Source organism: Colletotrichum chrysophilum (assembly GCF_026319265.1).
Source record: "Colletotrichum chrysophilum strain AFK26 chromosome Unknown scaffold_207, whole genome shotgun sequence".
Lineage (NCBI taxonomy): Eukaryota > Fungi > Ascomycota > Sordariomycetes > Glomerellales > Glomerellaceae > Colletotrichum > Colletotrichum chrysophilum.
In genome coordinates, this window is record NW_026517494.1 from 14987 (window position 1) to 37780 (window position 22794).

At 53.5% G+C, this 22794-nt stretch overlaps 9 protein-coding genes across 9 annotated transcripts; 2 read left to right on the forward strand and 7 right to left on the reverse strand.

Annotated features, from left to right (window-relative positions):
- Positions 1-264: 264 nt before the first annotated feature.
- On the forward strand, positions 265-1017 carry COL26b_013131 (uncharacterized protein; the record flags this gene model as incomplete). Its single annotated transcript, XM_053185754.1, has 1 exon — positions 265-1017. One exon carries the CDS (start codon positions 265-267, stop codon positions 1015-1017), a length of 753 nt encoding a protein of 250 aa, XP_053030289.1.
- Positions 1018-1735: 718 nt separating this feature from the next.
- COL26b_013132 (uncharacterized protein) lies at positions 1736-2542 on the reverse strand (the record flags this gene model as incomplete). The annotated part of the gene is made up of 1 exon (XM_053185755.1): positions 1736-2542. The coding sequence occupies one exon, from the start codon at positions 2540-2542 to the stop codon at positions 1736-1738; it is 807 nt and encodes a 268-aa protein (XP_053030290.1).
- Positions 2543-4657: 2115 nt separating this feature from the next.
- Positions 4658-6923, reverse strand: COL26b_013133 (uncharacterized protein; the record flags this gene model as incomplete). Its single annotated transcript, XM_053185756.1, has 4 exons — positions 4658-5347; positions 5397-6324; positions 6379-6706; positions 6821-6923. The coding sequence occupies 4 exons, from the start codon at positions 6921-6923 to the stop codon at positions 4658-4660; spliced, it is 2049 nt and encodes a 682-aa protein (XP_053030291.1).
- An 812-nt stretch (positions 6924-7735) lies between these two features.
- Positions 7736-11022, reverse strand: COL26b_013134 (uncharacterized protein; the record flags this gene model as incomplete). The annotated part of the gene is made up of 2 exons (XM_053185757.1): positions 7736-8391; positions 8910-11022. The coding sequence occupies 2 exons, from the start codon at positions 11020-11022 to the stop codon at positions 7736-7738; spliced, it is 2769 nt and encodes a 922-aa protein (XP_053030292.1).
- A 1449-nt stretch (positions 11023-12471) lies between these two features.
- Positions 12472-13047, reverse strand: COL26b_013135 (uncharacterized protein; the record flags this gene model as incomplete). Its single annotated transcript, XM_053185758.1, has 2 exons — positions 12472-12758; positions 12813-13047. The coding sequence occupies 2 exons, from the start codon at positions 13045-13047 to the stop codon at positions 12472-12474; spliced, it is 522 nt and encodes a 173-aa protein (XP_053030293.1).
- A 953-nt stretch (positions 13048-14000) lies between these two features.
- COL26b_013136 (uncharacterized protein) lies at positions 14001-14594 on the reverse strand (the record flags this gene model as incomplete). The annotated part of the gene is made up of 1 exon (XM_053185759.1): positions 14001-14594. The coding sequence occupies one exon, from the start codon at positions 14592-14594 to the stop codon at positions 14001-14003; it is 594 nt and encodes a 197-aa protein (XP_053030294.1).
- Positions 14595-15855: 1261 nt separating this feature from the next.
- COL26b_013137 (uncharacterized protein) lies at positions 15856-16628 on the forward strand (the record flags this gene model as incomplete). The annotated part of the gene is made up of 2 exons (XM_053185760.1): positions 15856-16470; positions 16536-16628. The coding sequence occupies 2 exons, from the start codon at positions 15856-15858 to the stop codon at positions 16626-16628; spliced, it is 708 nt and encodes a 235-aa protein (XP_053030295.1).
- A 234-nt stretch (positions 16629-16862) lies between these two features.
- Positions 16863-18034, reverse strand: COL26b_013138 (uncharacterized protein; the record flags this gene model as incomplete). The annotated part of the gene is made up of 2 exons (XM_053185761.1): positions 16863-17813; positions 17891-18034. The coding sequence occupies 2 exons, from the start codon at positions 18032-18034 to the stop codon at positions 16863-16865; spliced, it is 1095 nt and encodes a 364-aa protein (XP_053030296.1).
- A 517-nt stretch (positions 18035-18551) lies between these two features.
- Positions 18552-19799, reverse strand: COL26b_013139 (uncharacterized protein; the record flags this gene model as incomplete). Its single annotated transcript, XM_053185762.1, has 2 exons — positions 18552-19490; positions 19551-19799. 2 exons carry the CDS (start codon positions 19797-19799, stop codon positions 18552-18554), a joined length of 1188 nt encoding a protein of 395 aa, XP_053030297.1.
- Positions 19800-22794: the final 2995 nt, after the last annotated feature.

Below are 22794 nucleotides of genomic sequence, written 5' to 3' on the forward strand. Positions count from 1 at the left end.
ACCTTTCCCTTTATTTACGTTACGCTTCGAGTTGAACATTGATCAATTGAGGCAGGTTTTATTGTACAAAAGCAAATTTCAGACCACCCGCCGCCTCGAAAGAAAAGATTTTCGACTAGCCTTCAACTTCACCAAAATTCCAAGAGATCATTTGCCTATCAAGAACTTATTTCGTTCACGTTTCTCATTTATCAACTATAACAAACCCGAAAACCACTCGCTATTGAAGAATTCTTCCACCACGACCTGAAGGTCCATAGCACAATGTCAGCCGCCCCAGGTCTTGCCTTCTCAGTCAGCTCAGCTTCTGTCGATGGTGAAAATCCGTCAATTCGTCCCTTCAGCAGCAGGGTACCCAAGCCCAAGCAAAAGAACACAAAGCCACCGCCAGCTCCTGTCATTTGGATCAACGGCTTCCCAGGCACCGGAAAGCGCGAAATCGCCATCGAACTGCGCCATCTCATTGGAATAGACCGCGCCATCCTGATTCAAAACCATCGACGGATCGACAACGTGGCCCTTCCCCGCCGCCATTCACAAGCTTGGAAGGAAGGCGCCATGGACCGAAAAAGGACATTGATTTCCAACCTTCTTGCCCCTCACATGCGACACAAGACAATCATACTCACCGACTTCCAGACCGACTCGCTCGAGCGTACGGACAACCCCGTGGACTGCCTCGAGGCCGCGTACAAAGCTAACCGGCCGTTCTTGCCTGTCACGGTCATGTGCAGCGAGGCTGAGAACATCCGCCGGATCACCGACCCAGTTCGGTGTTGGCCAGAGTCAAGGGTGCAGAGGAAGGTGCTGAAGAATGCATTCGTTCTGCGATGCTACCGCACGTTGAAGCTATTTGACTTTGACGAGGTTGACGTATTTGATGAGGTGAAGCGGGACGGGTTTGTGATTGATACTACGGAGCTGGACGCTGTGGTCGTTGCTGAGATGGTTCAGCGAGAAGTGAAGCGGTCGCGGAAAGGGAAGGAGGCAATGCAAGAAGTTGGATACCGGTGGTAAACCGTGAAGCATGGAAGGACCAGGACGGTTGGTGCCATGGGACGGAGTTGGGAGTGGTGGAGATCAAGATAACTTCCGTGAGATTTTAGAATCAAATTAGCTATCGGTATCGATGATACTGTGCGAGCGAGAGGGTGTAGGAGACACTGTGAGGTCAAAAAATTGGCGTTATCATATGCGCAGTCTCCTCGGAATTCGTTCGTGGGGCCTTCTTTTGCTCTTGACCAAGTGCTGTCACTTGAGCCACACGGAACGTGCCAATTCCACTGGTGTCTTGTTCGGGTTTGCTATGCGCGCAGTACCTACATTTTCAACTGATCACATTGACCCTTCATAGCCTGACCACATACCCAATTACAACTTCAAAGACGCAACTATGACGATTACAACACGCCAAAAATAGCGTCAATTACAGGCGCTTAAAAAGGGTCTTAATCATAGGACACCTGCCGAGGGCTGTGACACAGCCAGGATATCCTACCTATTCATCCAGACCGTCCTTTCATTCCAAGTCGTCTAAGGTCACCTAGAAACACAAAATCTTGAAAGCTCAGCTTGATCAATATTGCAAAACAATGACTAACTAGTAGGGTACTTTGTACACATGAATCGCTCTAAACCCAGACCGACCCTCTTTTCAGGAAGCCCAATCTGTTGATGCACCTTGGTATAAATGCCCCGTCCAAACCTCAAACCCAAAAAGCCATACAACCCCATCTTAGATGAGAAGTCCGCCAACGACACCGGCAACAGCCATACCAAAGCTGAGCAGCCCCCACCTAACATCCCCGCGCGCCTCAACACCCGCGCTCGGGCTCGAGGTCCTCGAAGCCGACGCCGACCCGCTCGCCGCAGTGCCCGACGCCGCCGACGTCCCGCTCGCGCTCGCACTGGTACCCGAACCCCCAGAGCCGCTCGGGCTGCCCGTCGCCGCCGGCCCCAAGCTGCCGCCCCCAGTCGACGCGGGGGCCACGTTCTTCGCCGCCTTGGCCGCGGCCTCCTTGTACGCGTCCACGGTCTTGCCGCCGCTGCTCGGGGCGTTGATGACGCCGACCATGCCGCCCTGGCAGTGCTGCGCGGTGGCGCAGTAGAACCACTTGGGGGACGAGTCCTCGACCTTGACGGAGAAGACGTCGGCGCCCTCGCCCGAGGAGACGGGCACGGGGCCCGAGAAGAAGCCGGTCGCGGTGCCGTTGGAGAGCGGCTCGCAGGGCTTGTCGAAGGAGGACTGCGCGACGGAGTGCGCTTTGGGGTAGAAGTGGAACTCGACGGTGTCGCCGACGGCGGCCTTGACGTCGTTGGGGGAGAAGGTGAGGCCGGACTCGCCGACTTTGACGACGTGCACGGTGCCGGAGGCGGAGGAGGAGGAGGAGGCGGCGGCGGCGGAGGCGGTTGTGGTCATGGACATGGACATGTCCATGCTCATGGAGGAGGAGGAGGAGTCATCGGTGGCGTCGTCGCTGCCGTAGCCGTACTGGGCCATTGCGACGGCGGGCAGGAGGGCGAGGAGGGTTTGTGCGTGCATTTTGGATGTGTGTGTTAGAGATCAACTCTGTATTATGTTGGTGTTTGGGTATTGGAGGTGAGGGAAAGGAGAAGATGTTTGTGCTGATGATGGATTGCCAAGTCCGAGTTTGACAGGAAGATGACAGTCTTCTTATACAACTCATCTGACATGAACAAGAGACGAGACAGGTCTCGTGGCGGTCTCCCTGTAACGTCTAACGCTACCCCGAAAGCCACAAACCCCAGGCAACATCGTTTCCTCGAGAAGCCCATGTTCAGGTGTAGCTCTGCCGCAGCCGGATAAGACAGCCCCAATCTCGGCACGAGAATGCCGCCAGTCGCGTGGCGGCCTCACGACAGCGCCATCCGGAGAAGACGGGAAGGGAGGTCTCGGTCTCCTCAGCCGAGTCCTGTCCTACCCTCAGCAAACTAGCGTGGCAATGATCAGCTAGCCCCGAAAAAGGAAACACAATCTCCAACAGCAGCAAAAGAAAACAGAGGTCGACTTCGCCCCGCGGGAAGGACTGTTTCCATAGAGCGAGTGGTCCCGGGGGATCTGACATCCGAGGTTTGCGTGGTAGCAACCCACTCTAAGCCATGCCGCCGACGACCTGCAGGCCAAGCTTTTTTGGTTTCTTCAGACGGATGCCAAATTGAGGGGTCAAAGACACACACACATGCTACCCGAGCGTTGGGACGAAGCTAAATGCGGTGCCACACCATGTTTGGCTACCTACCTTACCCCATGCTGACATGGGTCCAAGCTGTGGGAGCTAATTGCACACACACCAAGTTCCCGTTACCAAGGCGAGGGAGACATCCTCAGCCATGGCGTTTGGGACCAGGTCGACGACATCCACGCGATGCACTGGACTGGACTGGAGTCGTGTCTCGCTGGTGAGGGCGCGACGGCCAAACACAGCCGTGGCCATGGTGCCGTCGTCCCGCGCCAATGTTCGGATCATGTTTCGAAAATCAAACCCGGCTAAGCGCCAGGGGGGGGCAGGCAAGTAGGGGGGGCCCAATTGGTCTCCGTGTAAACATGGAGCTGAATGGGTACTCTGACTATCCGTATGTGCTTTGAATGGCATTGCGGCCAAATCCCCCCCCCATAAGCAGCCACAACAATCCCTCCGTAATCACTCAACTTCATCACTCTCCATGGCCACAAATCATCTCCTCCAATCTCATCAGAAACGATGACCAAAACTCATTCATCCCAAGGCAAAACAGGGGCGACAGCACACTACCGTTTGGGCAGGTTTCCTCTTCGTGCCGAGTGTTCCTGGGAAGAGAGGGCACCGTGTGTGGAGAGGGAATGCCGGGGAACCGCTGGACGCCACTAAACTTTAAAACGTCTCGAGATGCAGGTTTTGGGGCCTAGCCAGGGGTCGGTAGCTGGCTGGCGGCTAGCTGATGGTCGCGACCCCTCGCGCCTCAGAGTCAGCTTCTACAGAATTATCATCACTGCTGCCCATCTTGAATGGTGCCAACAACCCCAATATTCTCCACGCGCCCCAGTCTCAGTTGGGGAGGTCAAAAGAAGGTCGTTTCCAACATGTAAAGATAAGGTTGCCCCCTTCACCATTCCAGGAGGAAAAAGGCCACCCAAGCCCCAGCTCGGTTAACCCTGTCTCCGCAGCTGTTGCAACTTGCACCACAGCCCCTCCTCGCGTAGGACCCGAGCCGGCATCCGGGACAACTCACCAAGATGAGTTGCCCAACTGGTTAAGCTGGTGACCTTGGCGGTCGTGGGGTCGGCTGAAACAATCTGCCCGGAGCCGACTTGCGGACGGGAGTCGACGGACAATCACCACTGCGCCCAGTCGCGGCTTCCGGCTGCGGACTCACGGATGCTTTTTCTGGTCGGGGAATTTGTGCAAATTTTCGCTGGTATTGGTAATGGTTTGCTATGCTCTCAGATCCAATCTGACAAACAATGACTGATGGTCCAACGCCAATGAATCCTGACTCGCAGCCGATTACCCGAGATCCAAATCTCCCATAGAAACAGAACCGCAATTGCTTTCGTGATAGACGTGACGTGACGTGACGGCCATAAACATTTTACACACACAGTAGATAACAACAGAGCGCATAGACCACGCGACGTGTCCCATCAGATGAACTCTCCTCACTCTTCGTCGCTCGAGCTCGAGGATGCCGACGCATTTCCCTCGCCGCCTGCCTTCTTGTCCTTCTTGCTCTTCTTCCCCTTCTTCTTCTTCTTCGTCTTGCTTTCGCTCTGCTCTGGCTCGGCAACATCGATCAGGGTCGACGCCTGGCTGGGCTCGACCTCTCCACCGGAAGACAAGGCCTTCGTCATGTCGACCAGCAGCTTCTTCAGCTCCTCGACCTCGCCGCGCAGCTTCTGCACCTCGGTAATGGTCGGGTCCGCCTCAAGGTTCGTCTTGGCGCTGATGCACAGCTTGTTCCAGCCGTCGGCCTCAAAGTCGACCTGGTCCATCATCTGCTCCCACTCCTCGATCGTGTCGTCGTCCTCCTCGCCGCGGGCCCGGTTGCTGCGGATCTCGCCCGCCGTCTTCGTCTCGTGCCACGCGGCGATGACCAGCACGGGCGAATAGATGATACCCATAATGACGTCGCTCATGCGCTCGAACTTGGACTTCTCCATCCACCAGAAGAGGCAGATGACCAGCATCTCGAGCAGGTTGAAGGGCGGGATGTACACGTTCTCGTCGGGTGCGCGGACGAATTGCATAGTCTTCTGGGCGAAGAGCGCCAAATACTCGTCGTTGGCGTTGCCATAGATATCCTCATACGCCGAGTTGTAGAGGGCGATGAGGATGTTGAGCAAGACAACCTGAGACGTGTTAGCATGCGGCCAGCAAAAGACGCAGGGATGCACTGACCATGATGATAAAGGTAAAGCAGTAGTACAGAATGATTCCGAACGGTGGCGAGAACTTGTCGAATCCGTCAAAGTCGGGGCTCTGCATCACAGCATTCGCCATAGCCTGCAGGATGAAGAGGATGTCATCCGCGACCCAATCGTCAGCAAAATCCAAGCCGATAAAGGCCTGGAGGAAACCGATAACCAACACGATCAGCAGGGCAAAGAAGATGATTGACTCCTTCATCATGACCTTGAGCACCACGAGCATGGCGCCGAAGAAGCGGAAGCTGTCGAGGTACAGCAGCAGCCGCGACCAGATCATAGGTGCACTAAACGCCAAGAAGTTGTAGCTCATCTTGCTGTAGAACTCGCGCGTATCATCACCCTGTTGATGGGTGAGGCCAATGATGCGGAGAATGAAGGACAGGGTGATGAAGCTGTAGAGGACGCTGTTGAAGGCGTTCCAGAAGCCCAGGATGTGGTAGCCCGCCTTCCAGAACTTGGTCACCTCTTCGCAGATGAAGCCGAGGGTGAAGATGTACAGCAGGACCTCGGCCGTGTCAAAGACACCAGTCGGGTTGACGGAGTTGATGACGGCGGTGTAGAGACCGATGTAGACGAAGGAGATGATGACTTGGGTGGCGTTCTGATACATGGGCGCGCGAATGCGGTCGGGGTCCATGTGGACGAAGAAGCTCGTGTTGTCCTTGTCCTTGTAGTCGATAAAGACGGCCGGGTCGTCTTCATCCTGGACGAGCCAGCCTTTCCAGAGGTAGGAGATGCACTTTTGGTATCCCGAAGATCCAATCACCCTCACGGCATGAAGGTCGACGGCCTTCTCGACGACGTTGGCGGGCGGGGTTGCTTCGCCGTCGACGATGATGGAGTATCGGCGGAGCAGGACGGAATGCATGAGGTACTCGAAGTCGTCTTCGGTTTCGATGCTGCCATCGCGTGATTAGTATACTGCCGTCGATCGTAATAGATGGTGGACTTACATCTGCTTGGCCACCACTTCGCAGGCAACAGCTCGAACCCTGTGCATGTCGGCGTCCCAGAGCTCGACGAGAGCCTGGTGCTTGAACCATCTCTTGCAGACGACAAGACAAAACACGACGCAGGAACGGTAGTGGGAGCCGCCAGCCTCCTTCGCAGCCTTGATGACCTTGGTGGTGATGATCTTGCTGTGTGCCTTTGTGATTTCCTCCTCGTCGAGTTCGCATGGAACGGCAAGCTCGATCAGATGGCGCAGCTTGAGGGCGACCTTTGTGACTTCGGCGGCGGGGATCGCGGACTGGATATTCTCGTTTCGGTATTGCGGGAGGACTGGATAAGACCCATTGTTAGCAATCCATATCTTCCGAAGGAAATTGAGGTGGCACGAGGGCAGTCATCGGAGGTGGGAGAGCATGGGACGACGGAGAAGGGATGAACACGTACGGCGTCTGCGGTCGTCGCGAATCCAGTCGGCGTGGAAATCGTGATGGTGTCTGGGGTGCTTGTCCCAGCCCATCAGGCGGGAAAACCAGCTAGACCGAGCCATGACGAGTGCTCCGAGTGGTTATCTCCTCGGGTGTCGTCGTTCGATCGTATCGTCCGCAATTGCCGTCGTCGAGTCTGTCGGAGCCGATGATCGCGAGAAGCCACAATGGGATGCTCAATTGACGGCGTCAGACGTCGAAACACCAAGATCAGACCTGGGGAGGAAAGTCTGGACGAAGAGAGCACAGCACCGGGAGAAGTTGGCGTCGTGCGCGTCGTGGTGGCTGTCGCATCGTTTTTCCTTGTTTTGCCGCGGGCGCTCAGGAGGCCGGAGCTTAAGCTGCTGCTGCTGCGCTGAAGGTGACGTCGACCGACAGCGGGGGCATTGAAGCGCACGACCGGGGATACGTACCTCTCTATCAGGACGACATCTCTTTTTGCTGGGAACGATAATAATCAGAGACAAGCACCCGCCCTTGGCGCTAACATTCTTTCGGGAGCACCCCACAACGCCTCTGCCAAAAACTTGGCTGCCACGCTTCTGGCGCCGTTCCTCACACCATCACGGCCAAGACAGACGTCGCCGGCGAGATGCTGTTGGTTGGGGAGGTTACACACAAACTCAGAGTTCCAGCCATTGACTCCATTCCACGTTCTTGGCACTTTCGGTTTGAATCTCGTGGTTGGTTTGTGGTGCAAGCTCACCACCAAAGACCCCCTAACTCATGATTGCATCCCATCTTTCGATGATCCTGGACGTCTGCTGTATCCAAAGATGTCTATTATTCCCGGCCGTTGATCGAAACACGCTTCCCCCTATCTATCTTTAGCGCCCAATAACCAACCCACTCTATCCCACACAGCCATCCCCTCTCACTTCCTCAACGTCTCCTTGTAAACACTCAACGTCATGTTCGCAACATGCTGTATCGTCTCCGGCGCAGTCGGCAGGTGATGGCCCCCCGGAAACCTCAAAATCCTCCGCGTGCTCTTCTCCGAACACTGCTCGTACAGCTGCTCGCTCGCCGGCTCGTACGGGTCCTCCAGCCCGACCACGTGCACCGTCGGCGCCGTGATCTTCTCCTCGTGCGGCACGAACGGCGGGAACGTGCCGCAGATGAACAGCGCAAACGGCTTCGCCTCAGGCCCCAAGAAATCATCCTCCCCGCGCTGGTGCTCGAGCAGCAGGCTCGAGATGGCGCGGCAGCCCTGCGAGAACCCGACGAACCCGGCAAAGGGGCCGTTCTCCTTGATGTACGTCTTGAGGAACGACACGGCGGCGTCCTTCTGCGCCTGGAACTCGTCCGCGGGCGTCGCGGGGTCGTCGCTGACCCAGCGCCGGTAGGGCCCGCACCCCTCGAAGACGGGGAGCACGCCGGGCCCGGGCGCCGAGTCCATGGGCGCGTCGATATACACGAACTCGAAGCGGGCGTCGAGGATGCGCTGCAGCCTGATGAGCTGGATCTGGAAGATCTGGGCGGAGGTGCCCCCGCCGTGGAGGCACAGGAGTCTCGGCTTTTGAGACATTTCTGGGTGATTTGTGATCGGCGAGGGTCCTGAAGTTGCAATCGGTCTGAGCCTTTCTTGGTGATGAAGCGAGTGAGTTACACGTGAGTTCGGCGTCGAGGGAGTGACAAGTGGATGTGTGAGGTGAGATCTGATCGTGAAGGTTTGCGATACGTGTGCAACTCAATATCGGAGTGAGATTTGAAAAAGCGGGGGCCTTCGGTATGCCTCACCGTCGTTAAACCTCCGATGCCTGCCTTCGTTACATAAGCCACGTCAGCGATGGGATGAGACTGACTCGTTGCAATCAACAACACGTGAGAATAATGTGGAAGGTGAGTGGCTGCGAAGCGGTGAAGAAGGCATTGACGGTGAGAAGCATTCCCGATTTTCAATGAGCGGGGCATTCACTTGTGAAACAAAGACTCACGATTCACCTCAAATCCATCAACTAGAATGAGGTAAAATGAGAGGAAGCAGGATAGTTTCAATGTTTGACATCAAATCATCACTCTAAGTGACTATTTCGCATTCGAAATACGGTGCAGACTCATCTCATCTCCCGTCCGGACCCGAGAAAACTTCACACAAATGTTCCGCGCATCAGTCTCGATCTCCTTCGCCGTCATCAACCGCCCCTCAGAAGAAACGACTTCCCCAGACCCCGCAAACTGTCTCCTATAGAAGATCAGAGGTAAAATACTGCTTTTCCAAACAGCTTCCTCATCTCTCAACCGCCAACTCCTTGCAATCATCACACCCAGCAACACCGCCTCCAGCCCAAGCAGCACAGCCGGAAAGGCGAGCCACCCCTTGTCAACAACCACAAACACAACGTACTGAAGCGCCTGGCCCTCAACCCCAGACATCGAACCCTCCTGCCTCCCCAACCCGCGCCGGAGCTGATTCGTCACTGCAGTGGCAATATCCGCGAAATGCCCAGAAACAAGCTCAACCGTCGCGTTGCCCCGATACCATAGCTCAGAGAGCCAGAAGTTGTTCTTGCACCAGAGGTTCCCGTCCTGGAACGCGCTAAAGGTGCAGGTCTCGTTGAACGCGTCGTTGAGAAACCACGACAGTCCGTCGGCGAAGGTCGGGGCGACGCTGTATATGCACTCTGCGGCGTCGGGCGCCCAGAACGTGGTGATGTTGAGGCTGCCGGCCTCGGCTTCGGCCGTGTAGTTTCGTCCGTTCATTACGCAGGGCGTGCGGGAGGCGAGATAGCTTCCGTTCTTGACCCACTGGTGCTCGATGCCGTCGTACATCGGGTCATGGTACGTTGAAACCTCGGAAACGAGCTTCTCTCTGAGCTGGGTTTTCTGGACCACTCCCGAGTAACTCCGTAGGCAGAGGTACAAAGAGCAGGAGAGTGCCATGCGGGTATGGACGAAAGCGGCGCCGTATCTATCGGCGATGGGGCTCTGCGTGGTGAGGACTGTGACGTTGGCCAAACCCTGCTTCGCCAGAGATACAGCTCGCTCAGACATGACGCTGTTAGCCCAAGATAGATCTCCCGAGCCAAACGCCATGCCCGTCGCCGTTCGGCCCGTGGAGAAGTTCATCCCGTTCGGCAACGCTATCGAGCTGTTGTTCTCGGCGACGCTGATGAGGGATGTGACATCCGTACAGATAGAACAAAGACCAGTAGACGCATGTGTAATCTCACCGAGCTCAAGCACCGGCGCACCAGACTCGAGCCCCATGAAAGTACAATTCCCAGTCGGACACGTAGGCGAAACTGCAGATTCCACACCGCGAGGATTCTGTATAGCCGTCTGCAGCGCAATCCTCATCCCAGGCCGCATAATCGTCTCAGCCGCCTTCTGGCCATCCTCCTCATCGCGGTAAATCGCCTCAAAGAAGTATGAATCAAGATGAACACTCCGCGCCGTCAGAATACTCGCAACGTCCCCAGGATCAACCACAGCCCTCTCAACCGTCCCGATAGCCTGCTGCACACACGGTCCAACTGCAAACGACGCCACAACCGCAAAGACGGCCATCACCGTCGCCGGGCTCTTCCATTTAACCACTCCGCCCAGCCTCAGCGCGCCAAGCAAGTCCCTGCTCCCACTGTCGAAGTGTTGCAGATCAATCATCCGCCGCTCCTCAGACCAGAACCACGTCCATCGCGCCTGGCGAATCACCTCCGCGCCGACAGCGCCGACGCACGCGCGAAAGAGCGTCGAGAGGACGTTAGCAAGGGCGTTAAGGGTAATGGGCAGCGTCCAGTCGCGCTGGGGCTTGCCGTCCTGCGAGAGGGTGGTGGCGAAGATGGCTGCGAGGAGGCAGGCGGCTGTGAGGAGGAGGGCGATGTCTGGGGCCCATGGCTTGAAGACTGGCTGTGTGGTTTGGTTTGGGTTGTGTGGAGGTTTGGGCTCGTTGCGGATTGAGAAGTCTTGGAATAAGGTCGAGACTCGCGGAGTTTTGCTTTTGGGGTCGTCGTTGGTGACGCAGACGGGATGGGCTCCCTTGGGTGTGAGGTCTTGTTCGTTTTCGGTTTGCGCTTCACCGCCGCTCATCGAGAAGTTCCTGACGAGTGGCTCTTCGAGACTTTGGCTTGCATTGTGGCGAGGGGGACGTGATTCATGGTCCAGCGACGGGGGACTTGACAGGGCTCCAACGCCGGACTTTCGACGATACTTGTCAAACATCTCGTGGCGTTCTTATTGGATTACGTCGAGACCGAGTCTTGCAAAGCTTCAGTTTCCTGGGGAGCTCGTCATTTTAGACTCGGAATGGATTCTTTAATGTGACGGCAATCGGGAGAGCAAACTTGCTGTGCCGCAACCCCTGACTGGAAATTCCTATTTTCAACCAGCAATCCTTCTGCCTGCAAGCCGATACCTTGTCGGCAAGGGTGGTCGAGCCCAGTTGCCAATACGTAGTGCTTATTCTGGGCTCTTGGCATGACAAGTATCGGCCGGTAGGAGCTTGGACTTAAGATTTACGTGGCTCTTCTTCGCTTGGGAGGTGATCGTTCACCACATTGTTCCGTCACTATGGCTCTTCACTCTCACTCTCAGTGAGACCGAGCTGCTTGCGCGAGGTAATCTCATTGTAGGGGTTTTTTGAATGGCTCTTACTCACATTTCAATTCAAGTTTGTTGAGGTACAGATACCAAGGGCTGAATAGCCATGTTGGTGTTTGTCAAATGACGTTGTGATACGCTGGGCATCGCAAACAAACCTCGAAATTTATGCCGAGTTAATTTCATTAAACTCAGCTTATGCTTGCCGCCAGCCAAACCCTTAACAAAATGGAGACCCTCCTAACTATGCTTGCCGTACATAATCCAGGTGAATCGTGAACTCAATGGCCGTCCAGAATGCGGGATATCATCCTCATGTTTTCGCTTCTCTTTGCTTCTTAAAGTTCTAGATTCAAGCGGAATTCGTCTTCCGATAGTTGCCCAAGCATTGGCTACAGGGGCTCCTCTATCTTCAAAATCATTCCGAAATCATTCCCTTCAACCCAAACATCCTTCAAGCCGCAACATTGGACGTAATCGGAGGACACTCAAGGAAACTGTCATAGTCCGAAAATTCATATGCCGTCGATCGCCGTTCACATCATTCATAGGAGAAGCATTCTAAATGAAGCTATTCAGAAGCCTGCCGACATCGGCCACTACCCCCACATCAAGCCCAGAAGTTCCCCGCCGACGCTGCGACAGTGTTCGGCACTGTGGACTGATTGTGGACTACGGAGCTAAGATCTTGCATATTGTTCCCCCCCTGAATAGCTTATTTTCTACCTTATTTTCGTCCCCATCGATCGGTTGGCATCCACATCATGCAGCAGCATGCAGTAGCATCACATATAATTCGAATACAAGGAAGGCTAATCGCTAGACACATATCGCTTTTTATGCAGCAAGACAGGAATTTCGGTGATATCATGCCTACATGCAGTCACAACCAGGACAAACCAAGATCAGTAACGTCCAGGCAGAATGACCAGCTGCTGGCAAATTAAACACTATAACTAATGGTACTTTCTACATCTATCGCAAAACACAGAGAAACAAAATACAGCTAATGACATTCCGGGCCACCCAGCAGCCCAAGAGAAAAACAGAGAACCGTATGTGTAAAAACTTCTAGTCCGCGTCGGCACGCGACAACACCCAAGCGTCGATGGTGACGAAACCCTGGTCCCTCTCGACGTTCGTCACTCCGACGATCATCAGTTGATTGACCCAGTAGTACGCATCTACACCGGTCTCAAGCGTCAGGTACAAGATACCTTTGCCGTTCGGCGCAGGTCCCTCAGCGCGAACGAAAATGTTGGCGCCGTCGTTCGTTTGAAACTGAAACAGCGTGATTGCCTCGAATTGGCCACGGGCGTCGAGAAGGCCCCAGTCGGCACCGACAGGGAGTACAACCCCTGTTGATGACCTTGTTAGCCGATTCTAATCCACAAAAGTGGTAAAATACTTACCAGTGAGCTTCGGCCCTTCAAAGCTTCCTCCAGTAATAGGATCAGAGAATCTGTTGCCTCGTGGGCCCACACCAAAGTTGACGGATTGGCCCAGGGTCATCTTCAGCTGGAAGAGGAGCTCGGCATTTGGAACCAGTGGGCCGGCATCTTTGTGGGTAGGAACCGCATTGGCGACGGCCGCAAGCGAGGACAACAAGCCGGCGGTGGCGAGGTTGAAGATGTTGGAGGGCAGCATTATGATTAGTGTGATTAATATGATCTGGCTGGAATAAATGAAGACGCTGTCCAAGTATGTGAATAAATTATGGTACCAAATGGTCAGAGCTTTGAAGGATTGAAGCTGGCTTCATGGTCCTTTATGTGTACAGTCCACCCGAATCTTTAGATTTCGGATGGCATGCGTTCCGCGATGGTGTCGCTGCGTGCCTTTTCTTGGCAGACCCAAAATCGCGGTAGCAAACTCTTTCCCTGCCGTTGGAATTTCACTCATAGGCTGGATTGAAAAGGTTTTAATCGCCGGCGGCGGTAAAGCAAACTTAGCAGTCGGCAAGCCACTGCGCAGGGAATGTGCTTCTTGTAGGTGCTAGCTCGTCCAAGTCAACCGGCGGGCCGCACGTTAAACGTCAAATGCGCAGATGATGGGATGAACGGTGCCAGTACCGCATAGAGAACTTCTAGAAGCGCCAAGCCGGCTCCCGCTCAAGGCTTATTTAGACTTCCGGCCAGAATGTGGTCACGCCATTGGTCGTCTGCGTGGTTGAGGTCATGGATGACGCGCTTAGAGCCACATGCTGTAGGTTTGACTTGCAGCCGTGGGTTCGGGCCGGGGAGGGGGCTGGCCGACACGTGCGCAGATGGGCAGTGAGGATGTTGCGAACCTGGTGACGAGCATTGACCGTTGGCTCGGGCATCATGGCGCCCAGTTGAATTTTGTTCCCCTCTTTGCATGTCAATATCAAATTTTCCCGGCAATTTCACTTTGAGAATCAATGACATCAGCCGGGTCAGCAAGCTTTAGAAACCACCATAGCCGGAAAACAGGAACAAGTGTTATGGAGTGCTCTGAATAGTGTGTCTAATTGTAATCTCAAGTATGATATTTGTCCTGGTCAGACACTGGCTTTATTCCTTCAATCCTCGCAGCGCTTCCCACTCATGCTCCAACATACTGTAACGAATCACATCATACTACTTGCGGTCGAACCAAAATGCCTCTCGATCGCGCCCCTCTTCAACAAACCCTAGCTTCAGATACAGACTCTGCGCCCGCTCGTTGAAAGATGATGTTGCGATACGAACACTGTGAAATGCCCCAAACCGAAATGCCCAGTCCAGAGCCCAGTTGATCGCCTCCCTGCCGTAGCCCTGATTCTGGTACTCTGCAGCAAGACTAATCCCAATCGTCGTAGATCGATGATGGGCCTGGTCCCATTGCGGAGCGCCTTCCCATCCAACAATCAAGATCCCAATTGGCACGGGCTCATCTCCATTCTTCTTTCTGCTGTCGATTTTACCGTCAGGCTTATTCTTGCTTTCGGCACCCGGTTCCGAGGCGGGGAGGTAGAGTGCGACACTGAGGACGGCCTTGGTCAGGCCCTCCGCAACCCCCTCAGCATGCTTTTGGGTTTGGGGTCTGAGCATCCATGGCTGCGCGAGGGCGGAGAGGACTGGATCAGCCTCGATGTGTTCGTAGATGAACTTAATCTGTGGCTCGCTACTGTCGAAGGCGCGGATGAGCAAGCGCTCCGTCTTGAAGGCGTTGGTGAGGCCATCGGTAATCATTATGACTTGGCCTTTGTTGCGGCTTCTAATCGATGTTGGGAGTGTGTGAAATTTGCAGAATGCTAAGATATTCGTCGGACGGATAGCCCATTAACGAGCATGGCGAGGAATCACTTATTATGCTGCGAGGAGCTCCAGACAATTTAGAAAGTTCTGTCTTCGATAAGAAAGTCGTGTATGCCGACTGCTGCCTTAGCGCTTACACTGCTGTTGCCGTGATATCCTGAGTTACAACGTTGATGTTTATAGGCTGCATGGGTGGACAGAAGTTCCAAATGCAGCAATCAACGGTTTGAGCTGCATGCTTTTCGTGGCCATGGATCAGTGAGGTGCATCTTACGATGCAGCTAATTCACAGCAATTATAAGGTTCCTATTCGGTAGAAATAAATGCAATCATCCTGGAAAGTCCGATGCACCAAAGACCTCTGGCCCATTTCATCCATTTCATAAACGTCGAAGCCTTAGACTAAACCGTATTTCGAAACTCGTAAATGACCGGCGTTGACAGGGGTCCAAATGCAAATGCATACCTATGAGATTGAAAGAGCGATGATAGGCCATGACTCTGCAGTCAACCCTGACGGGGATGGCAGTTCGAGGGAAGAATGTTGGTTAGCACTGCTCAACCAATACCCAAGAACGTTTGTGTAAGTAGGCAAGTAGAGAAGAGATTGCCGCTGATTTGTAACTTCAGCTTTGTAATCCGTGTTCATACGTCATATTGAATACTTGATTTGTAATAGACTGGACGTAAAATAACGGAGCCCTGCGTATCTCACCGGCTGCTCAAGTCCACGAAGAGGGTAGAAACGGGTATGAAATAGACGAGATGGAGTAATGTGACGCAATCAGTGGGATACTCTGCCGACGAAGTTTACAACATGAGATGCCGTGGATGCTGAAGCCGGCATCTCGAGCGAAACTACCGGAGCGAAAAGGATGCTGCTGCTGCTGCTGCTGTTGGCATAAGGTACTCCCTATCCTACACTGGTGCCCTCCTTCGTGCCCTCACTTCCCTCTGCGTCTCCTGCCCTACTCGCGCTTCGTTGCCCAATCGCCTAAGAACATTAGAGAGCATAGACGTGCACTCGCGGACAGATCCGTGCCTTCGGAAACAGACCGTTGCTTCCCCCTCCAGCAGCTGGCTCTGAAAGAAACTTCACCTACCTCAGCGTCCATCTATTTTCTTCCAGCATCCAACGACACGAACCATTCGGTTCTCAGAAGATCACCCAGATTCGACACATACAGCCTTCACCATGTCTCAGTCGACCCCGCCATCTACGTCAAAGTCTGTTCCCGATGAAGCTCACGGGCCACATATCGTGGGTGACGAGGCGGCGATCTCACCCGGCGACCCAACAATCGGATACAAGTTCAACCACATGATGCTTCGCATCAGAGATCCTGCGCGTTCGTTGCACTTCTACATCGACTTAATGGGCATGCGAACCGTATTCACCATGAATACCGGCCCATTCACCATTTACTATCTCGGGTACCCGCAAACAACCGAGCACCGCGCCGACCTTGCAAAGTTTCGCGAGGACACGGTAGCCAGGCTTCCACACACTTTGGGGCTCTTCGAGTTGTACCATGTCCATGGCTCGGAGAGTGAGCCTGACGGGTACTACAGCAACGGAAACCAGCCACCGAATCTGGGCCTTGGGCATCTGGGGTTTTCTGTCCCGGATGTGCCACTCGCACTTGAGCGCCTGAAGGCTCATGGCGTGGAAGTCATGAAGGACTTGGGCAGCGCAACTCGAGAAGATGTCCCGTTGAGTTCATGGGAAGTTGGACGTGGCATCGGGCTGGGAGATCTCACCTCAGCCTACAAGAACGTCTTCGAGCAGATTGCATTTGTCAAGGACCCGGTAAGCCCCCATTGTTCGCATTTTGAGAATACAAGTTCGCCATATACAAAGTACATTAGATACAGCTGCTGATGATCAACTGTACTGCTAGGATGGATATATCGTGGAGCTTGTCCCTCAAAATCTTCAAGGGCTATGAATCTGCCCGAGGTGAATAGCCTTCAAGTTGATGTCTCTTCGCAGGGGCTTATTTAACGCGACCAGTCCAAGAAGACGTCATGTTGAAGTAGTGAAACTGCATACCCGAACCAACATAATTAGCTCCGAGCAAAGATTAACCAAACTCCTTCCGTTGGCAGGCGAAGAAGGCAAGGCAGCAATGCTGTCAATTGATAACATAAATGAACTTTACACTCTGCCTCGCCTCTTGTTTCGTTCCATTGGTGTCTTTATCAGTGACCAGTGATGAAAGGCGCATCCCTGAGAGCGTCTGCCTGGATGGACCAAGCGCGTTTCCCCAATCGCACAAGATCTCCTCCAAAATCTCGTAATATTTCTTCCGGCGACAGCTCCTCTTCGTCCAACTCCCGTAACATTGCGCCGGTCCCTTCTACATCGAGCGTAGCAGCCCGCCAGATCTGCTTCCACCTTTCAATTGCAACAACGGCCTCCGGGTTCTGGCTCTGCACGCCTGTAGCTATCATGTAAAACGACGAACGCTTCGTATGTCCCTTTGTCGGTTTGAACAGAAACACCTTCTTACAAAACTTGCTGAATCGGTACAGTTGGAGTACCGTTGTCCAAGCTTCCACCTTGTGAAATAGCACGACCATTGTGCCGCCAGAATTTAGCCGCTCGAGGCCTAAGGCGAGCTGGCTTGTCGTTAACCGGCGTGGCTCTGTCCTTTTCCTATAGTCGTCCACTTGGTGCTCGCGGACGACTGAGCTGCTGCATATGACAAGGTCAAACTTCTGACCAGGCTCGAATTGACGTGGCAAGAACTTGTCGGCTTCTGGATGGCCTGTCGGGATGTTTTCGAACCCGAGGTCTGCCGCTAGCATCGTCACGTCAAGGTATCTTACGTCGATGTCTTCGCTTTTCGGGACAAGACTTTGGTAACCGCCATCAGCAATTGGCAGACTGAACCCGATAGCTTTGGCACCAGAATTCTTGTTCAGCTTCATGGCGGTCGCAAGAAACCCGCCCGGCGCCATGCCCATGTCAAGTATTTGTGGGAAGTCCGAGGCTGGAAACTTGATCTTCAGAGCGCCTGTGGTGTGCTGCATCTCGGTGCCAATCCGCTTCATCATGTCGTAGAAGGATAATTTGGTACTCGTTTTGGGATTGGTGGCTCTGGCACGCTGTTGTTGAAAAAAGCGATCGCCGGCCGGATTTTGCCATCCCTGTTGACGCCGATGGTCAGTTCCATTCATAGAGAACGAGACACGGAGCGCCACCGTGATTCACGTAGCCGACGTACAATTTTGCGGAGTTCGCTTAGTTCAGCAAACTCTGGCGAGTGTTGGGTCAAGTACTGCACGATGATAGCACCAGGAGTGCCATGTTCCACATCTTCGGAGTCGGTCGCAGAGATGCGAGCGCTGTCAAATTCTTCTGTTGGCATCTCGGCTTTGGTTGTGTTACCACTAGTGGTATTCATCGAAAAAGGTCGAAATTTGACATGTCAGGAGAAACTGGAGTATCTGGAGAATTGAGGAGAGTTTGACATTTAAACCTTGGTCTTCTGACAGTCACAGGAGAAACCGTGATGAAAGGGGTCGTATGTCAAATGATGTGCGAGCTGCTTTGGGCCTGCATGCATGAAGCCAATCAGTTGCCCCAAAGACCCCCAAAGTTCAGTCGGCCTCCCGCGTCTACTGATAGCCAATGGCATGAGAAGATGCCTTTGAGTCTGAGCATACTACAGATTAGTGAATGGTACAAAAATGAAAAAAGGTCTGAGATTGGGTTTTGGCAGGATAATGCACCAACAAAGTCCAAATCAATGCCAAGATGGGAGTGCGATGCTGAAAATGTTTGGTAGCGCAAAAACGACTACGTGATGGGATATTCCTTCACATGGAAATACTGCAGAAAGATAAAACAACGAAGAACTAGCAACAAGCACGAAAAGGGAATTGTCATCCTTTGATGAACGTAGCCCTCTCCAGCGCCTCAGCCTGAGTCTTCCAAACATTTCTGCCTAGCCTGATGAGTTGATCCCCAAACTCATCAATCACGTCTTTCGCACTCGGCTCCTCCTCCCGCCAGTTGTGCTTCATCTCCCCATTCAAATCAAATGTAGAAACCCTCCAGACCTCTTTCCACACCTTAACAGCCGCAGCAGCCGCCGCGCTCTGACTCTGGACTTTGCTAGCAACCATGTAAAATGATGAGCGCTTTACGTGGCTCCTCGAAGGCTTGAAAAGCCGGACAGTTGAGAATTTGCTGAAGTCCCGCAACAGAAGCACGGTATCCCATGCTTCAACCTTGTGCAGCAAAACAACCATTGTGCCGCCAGGCTGAAGGTGCTCTAGCCCAATGGCAAGTTGGGTGACCGTCAATCGCCGCGCTTCGCATTTTTCTCGGTACTGCGCCCTGAACTCCCCGTGCTGGCGAAGAACCTGCCCGTCACAGAGGATGAGATGGAACCTGTCTTGTGGGCCCAGCTGCTGCGAGATGAAGTTGCCAGAGTCAGGGTGATCTGATGGAATGTCTGTGACCCCCATATCCTGCGCCAACATCGTGATGTCCATGAACTTGACGTCCACGTTTGTGCTGGGTGGAAGTAAAGGCTTGTGCCCGCCCTGCGAGACGGGGAGACTAAAACCAAGAGCGTGTGCATCTGGATTCTTCTCGAGAGCCACCGCGAGGAACCCTCCAGGCGCCATGCACATATCCAAGATGCGCTTCTGTCCCAGTGCTGGCCCCTTGATCTTCAACGCCTGGGTCTTCCGGTGCAGCTCTGTCCCTATGCCTTTCATCATGTTGTAAAAGACCGCTGACAACTTTTCGTCGGCATGGTCTGCAGCCTCCCGTTGCTTGCGGAAGTATGTGTCGCCGGCTGGATTTTCCCATCCCTAAGAGCACATTGTCAGCAGACGCGATGCCCGACAATGAAGAAAACGGGAAGGTGCTACCTTCTTTCGAACTGCGCTGAGCCTGACGAACTCCGGCACGTTCGTACGGAGAAACTCAAGGATGATATCGCCTGAGCGCTCAAATGTCTCTGTCTCAGCGTTTTGAGGGTCGGGGTTGACGCTCAGAGAATTTGCATTCTCGCAGAGATGAGCAACAGCTACCTCGTCTTCCGGCATGTCTCTCCAGGGGGCAGATATTTGGTCTAGTTCGCTTTGCATGACGGCGGGTTCCAGAATCGATTGAGGCATGGTTTCTCTGAGGACGAAGTACTCAAACGGCGAACCAAAACCACCATTTATAGGTTTTCGATTGATTTCATCACACGACTTAGAGTTAGGTGGCTGTTCGGATACTTGATACACATTCCTTTTCAGAGGCCATTTTGGCGACCCTACCAACCAACGTTACCGAGCGGCCTCCAGCAGATGCTGGAGGCCGCGATGGAACCAACACCTGTACTTCTCAATGAATCATGATTGTGAGATGCCACAAAGTGGACAAATGGACATCGAGCCGATCCTGTTCCTCATCTTTATTGCTAGACACGCTGGTCCAGTCTTGCTTTGATTCGATGCCCATGCGGACAAACGCAAGTATCTTCAGTCTCAGTGTTCTCTGACTGAGATTCGCCAACCTTCTGGAGTTCAAAACCAACTGTGCTGGAGCCTGCTAGTGTTTTGTCTCATCCGGTCTGTGACCAAATCCCCGACCGCTGAACTCAGCCCGGAACACTGGGCCCCGAGAATCCCCGGCTACCGCCCGGACATAAGCCGTCTTCAGACCACCAAGTGGGGAACCACCTGACCCGGGACCGCGAAGGATCCGGGCGTCCCCCATACGGAGTGTAAACACAGCCACCGATCCGAATCACCAACCATTTAAAACAACCAGGACCCATCAGCGTACGCAGCCTGACTTTCAATTCTTCCACTTCAACACCAACCTGCAACAGCCACTGAACCAATCATGGCTTCTCGCATTCTCCACCCCGGCGCTTCCCCTCTTCTCCTCGCCCCCCTCCTCTCCTCAACCTGCACCCTTCTCTACGCCCACGACCAACACTTCTTCTTATCCTTGTTCAATCATCCCACAGTCCGCACCCACTCAAAGCCTCTGATAAACCCCTACTACAAAGAATTCTTCTCCCGCGGGCTCCCAATCGTGCTCAGCTTCCTCGCTATCTCCGCTGGGACGGCTCTTGCCAACTTACGGGTAAACCAGACCGTACTTCAAACCAAGGGCACCTTTTGGTGGTACGTCGCGGGCGCGGGTCTGTCACTGGGGCACTTGGCTTATGTCCCGTTCATCGCGCCGCATGTGCAAACGCTTGTGGAAGGAAAAGAGGGGGAGGATTTGAATGGGGCACTGGATAAATGGTTGATTGTGAACTGGAGAAGGATGTTGACGGTGGATTTGGGGGCTTGGGTTGCATTTGTATGTGCTGCTCTTGGTACGTTGAGGATATGAATGTTGTGAATTAGCTTCAAATCACGCATCAAGATTCAAAACACGCAACATGACATGGTCCTCGGCAGCCAGCAGAGCATGCATGCCTCCGGTGCCACTCCCGCGTCCACTCGCTAGCGCGATAGCTAACCCACAGTCTGTTCACCGTAACTTTCATGATGGATATTTCTTGGGACTAGTGATTAGGCAACCTTTCAGCATCTCTATCTATAAGGCAGCATTGCCGTGGCAAGATGACGGTGCTGTGTGTGCTAGGGACTTGGGCCAATTAGAGGTCACTCCACTTGCTGCCTGATCAACTCGTGCCCGAATGCACATCAATCACACCATGGCGGAAATCACCTCGCGTAATTCGGCATATGGTAGGGCTTTCCTCCGCTAAATTCTCCTTCCCTGGAAAAATACCGTTGAAGTACCCGACTAGCCATATTTCACTCTCCGACATCCCATTTTTGAGTTTTCTCTTCTTTTACCATAGATACCTGAATTCATCACGACATTGGACGCAAAAGATCACGAGCGTAATTGTTTCCAAATAACGTGGCCTACAACTCTACCCGAATGTCGAGGCATCTGCCGCTATGCCGATGGCCTCCACGGTTTCCGCAGGCATCTCGACTTGGATAGAATCGAAAAAGACGCCAATTGCGGTTGCCCGAGATGTATGATCATATATCGCAGCTGTTATGGGTTCAAAAAATGGGCACACGGAATCGATAAAGTCGGAGTCTATTGTCGTGCCGATCACCCTGGCATTTTCCGGGTTGGATTATTTGATGATCACGGCCTCACCACTAGGTCTCTGGGAGACGTCCAACTGTACGTCGTGGTAGGGTCGTCAAAACCGTCGTGGGACTACATTAAATCTGCGCGGAACCCCACAATCGCACGGCGTGAAGAGTTTCAGCAAATACTCACCCCCTGGATCATACACTGCAATAAGATACATGAAGGCTGTATGACGAAGGGTGCAAAACTTCCGAGTCGTGTCCTTTTTGTAGGCAGCGAGCTTGAGCCTCACTTGTTTCTTCATGTCTCCTCAGAAGAGGACACCGGCGAATACTTGGCCCTCAGCTACTGCTGGGGACAGCCACATCCGCCAAAGACCATGGCATCAAATCTCTCGAAACTTGAGAAGGCCATCGATTTCGCCAACTTACCCAGAACTTTCCAAGACGCCATAGTTGTAGCCCGGGGCATCGACATACGATACTTATTGATTGATTCTTTGTGCATCCTGCAAGATCAGCCTTCAGACTGGCAAGCGGAGTCTTCAAAAATGGCCGCTTATTACAGAGATGCTTTTCTAGTGATTGCCGCCCCCAACGCTAGCAATACCGCCGAGGGATTCCTTGACATTGTGAAGGGCCGTTCGCCGAGGAGCTCACTCAGTATTGGCGCTGAGATTGGGCATATTAGGAACCCAGATGGCAGCATTTCGCACATTTTCAAAAGGGAATTAGATGGTTGTTTTCGAGACCGTCATGAGCATCCCATCAGAAGCGCAAATCTCAACAGTCGAGCATGGGCTCTACAAGAATACCTGTTGGCCAAACGAATTGTCCACTTCACTAACGGGGAGATTCTATGGGAATGTGTCGAAGACTTGAAATGTGAATGCATGGAGGTAGACCATGCCCCCACATCTGAGCCGTCGTCGCGCATTATGAGGAAATCGCAATTCATACCCCTCTGCCTAAGCCTGGGTGGAAATCAAATCAATTTCCACGAACTCTGCCTGGAGTTGTTGCAACAATACTCAACAAGGGCTCTAAC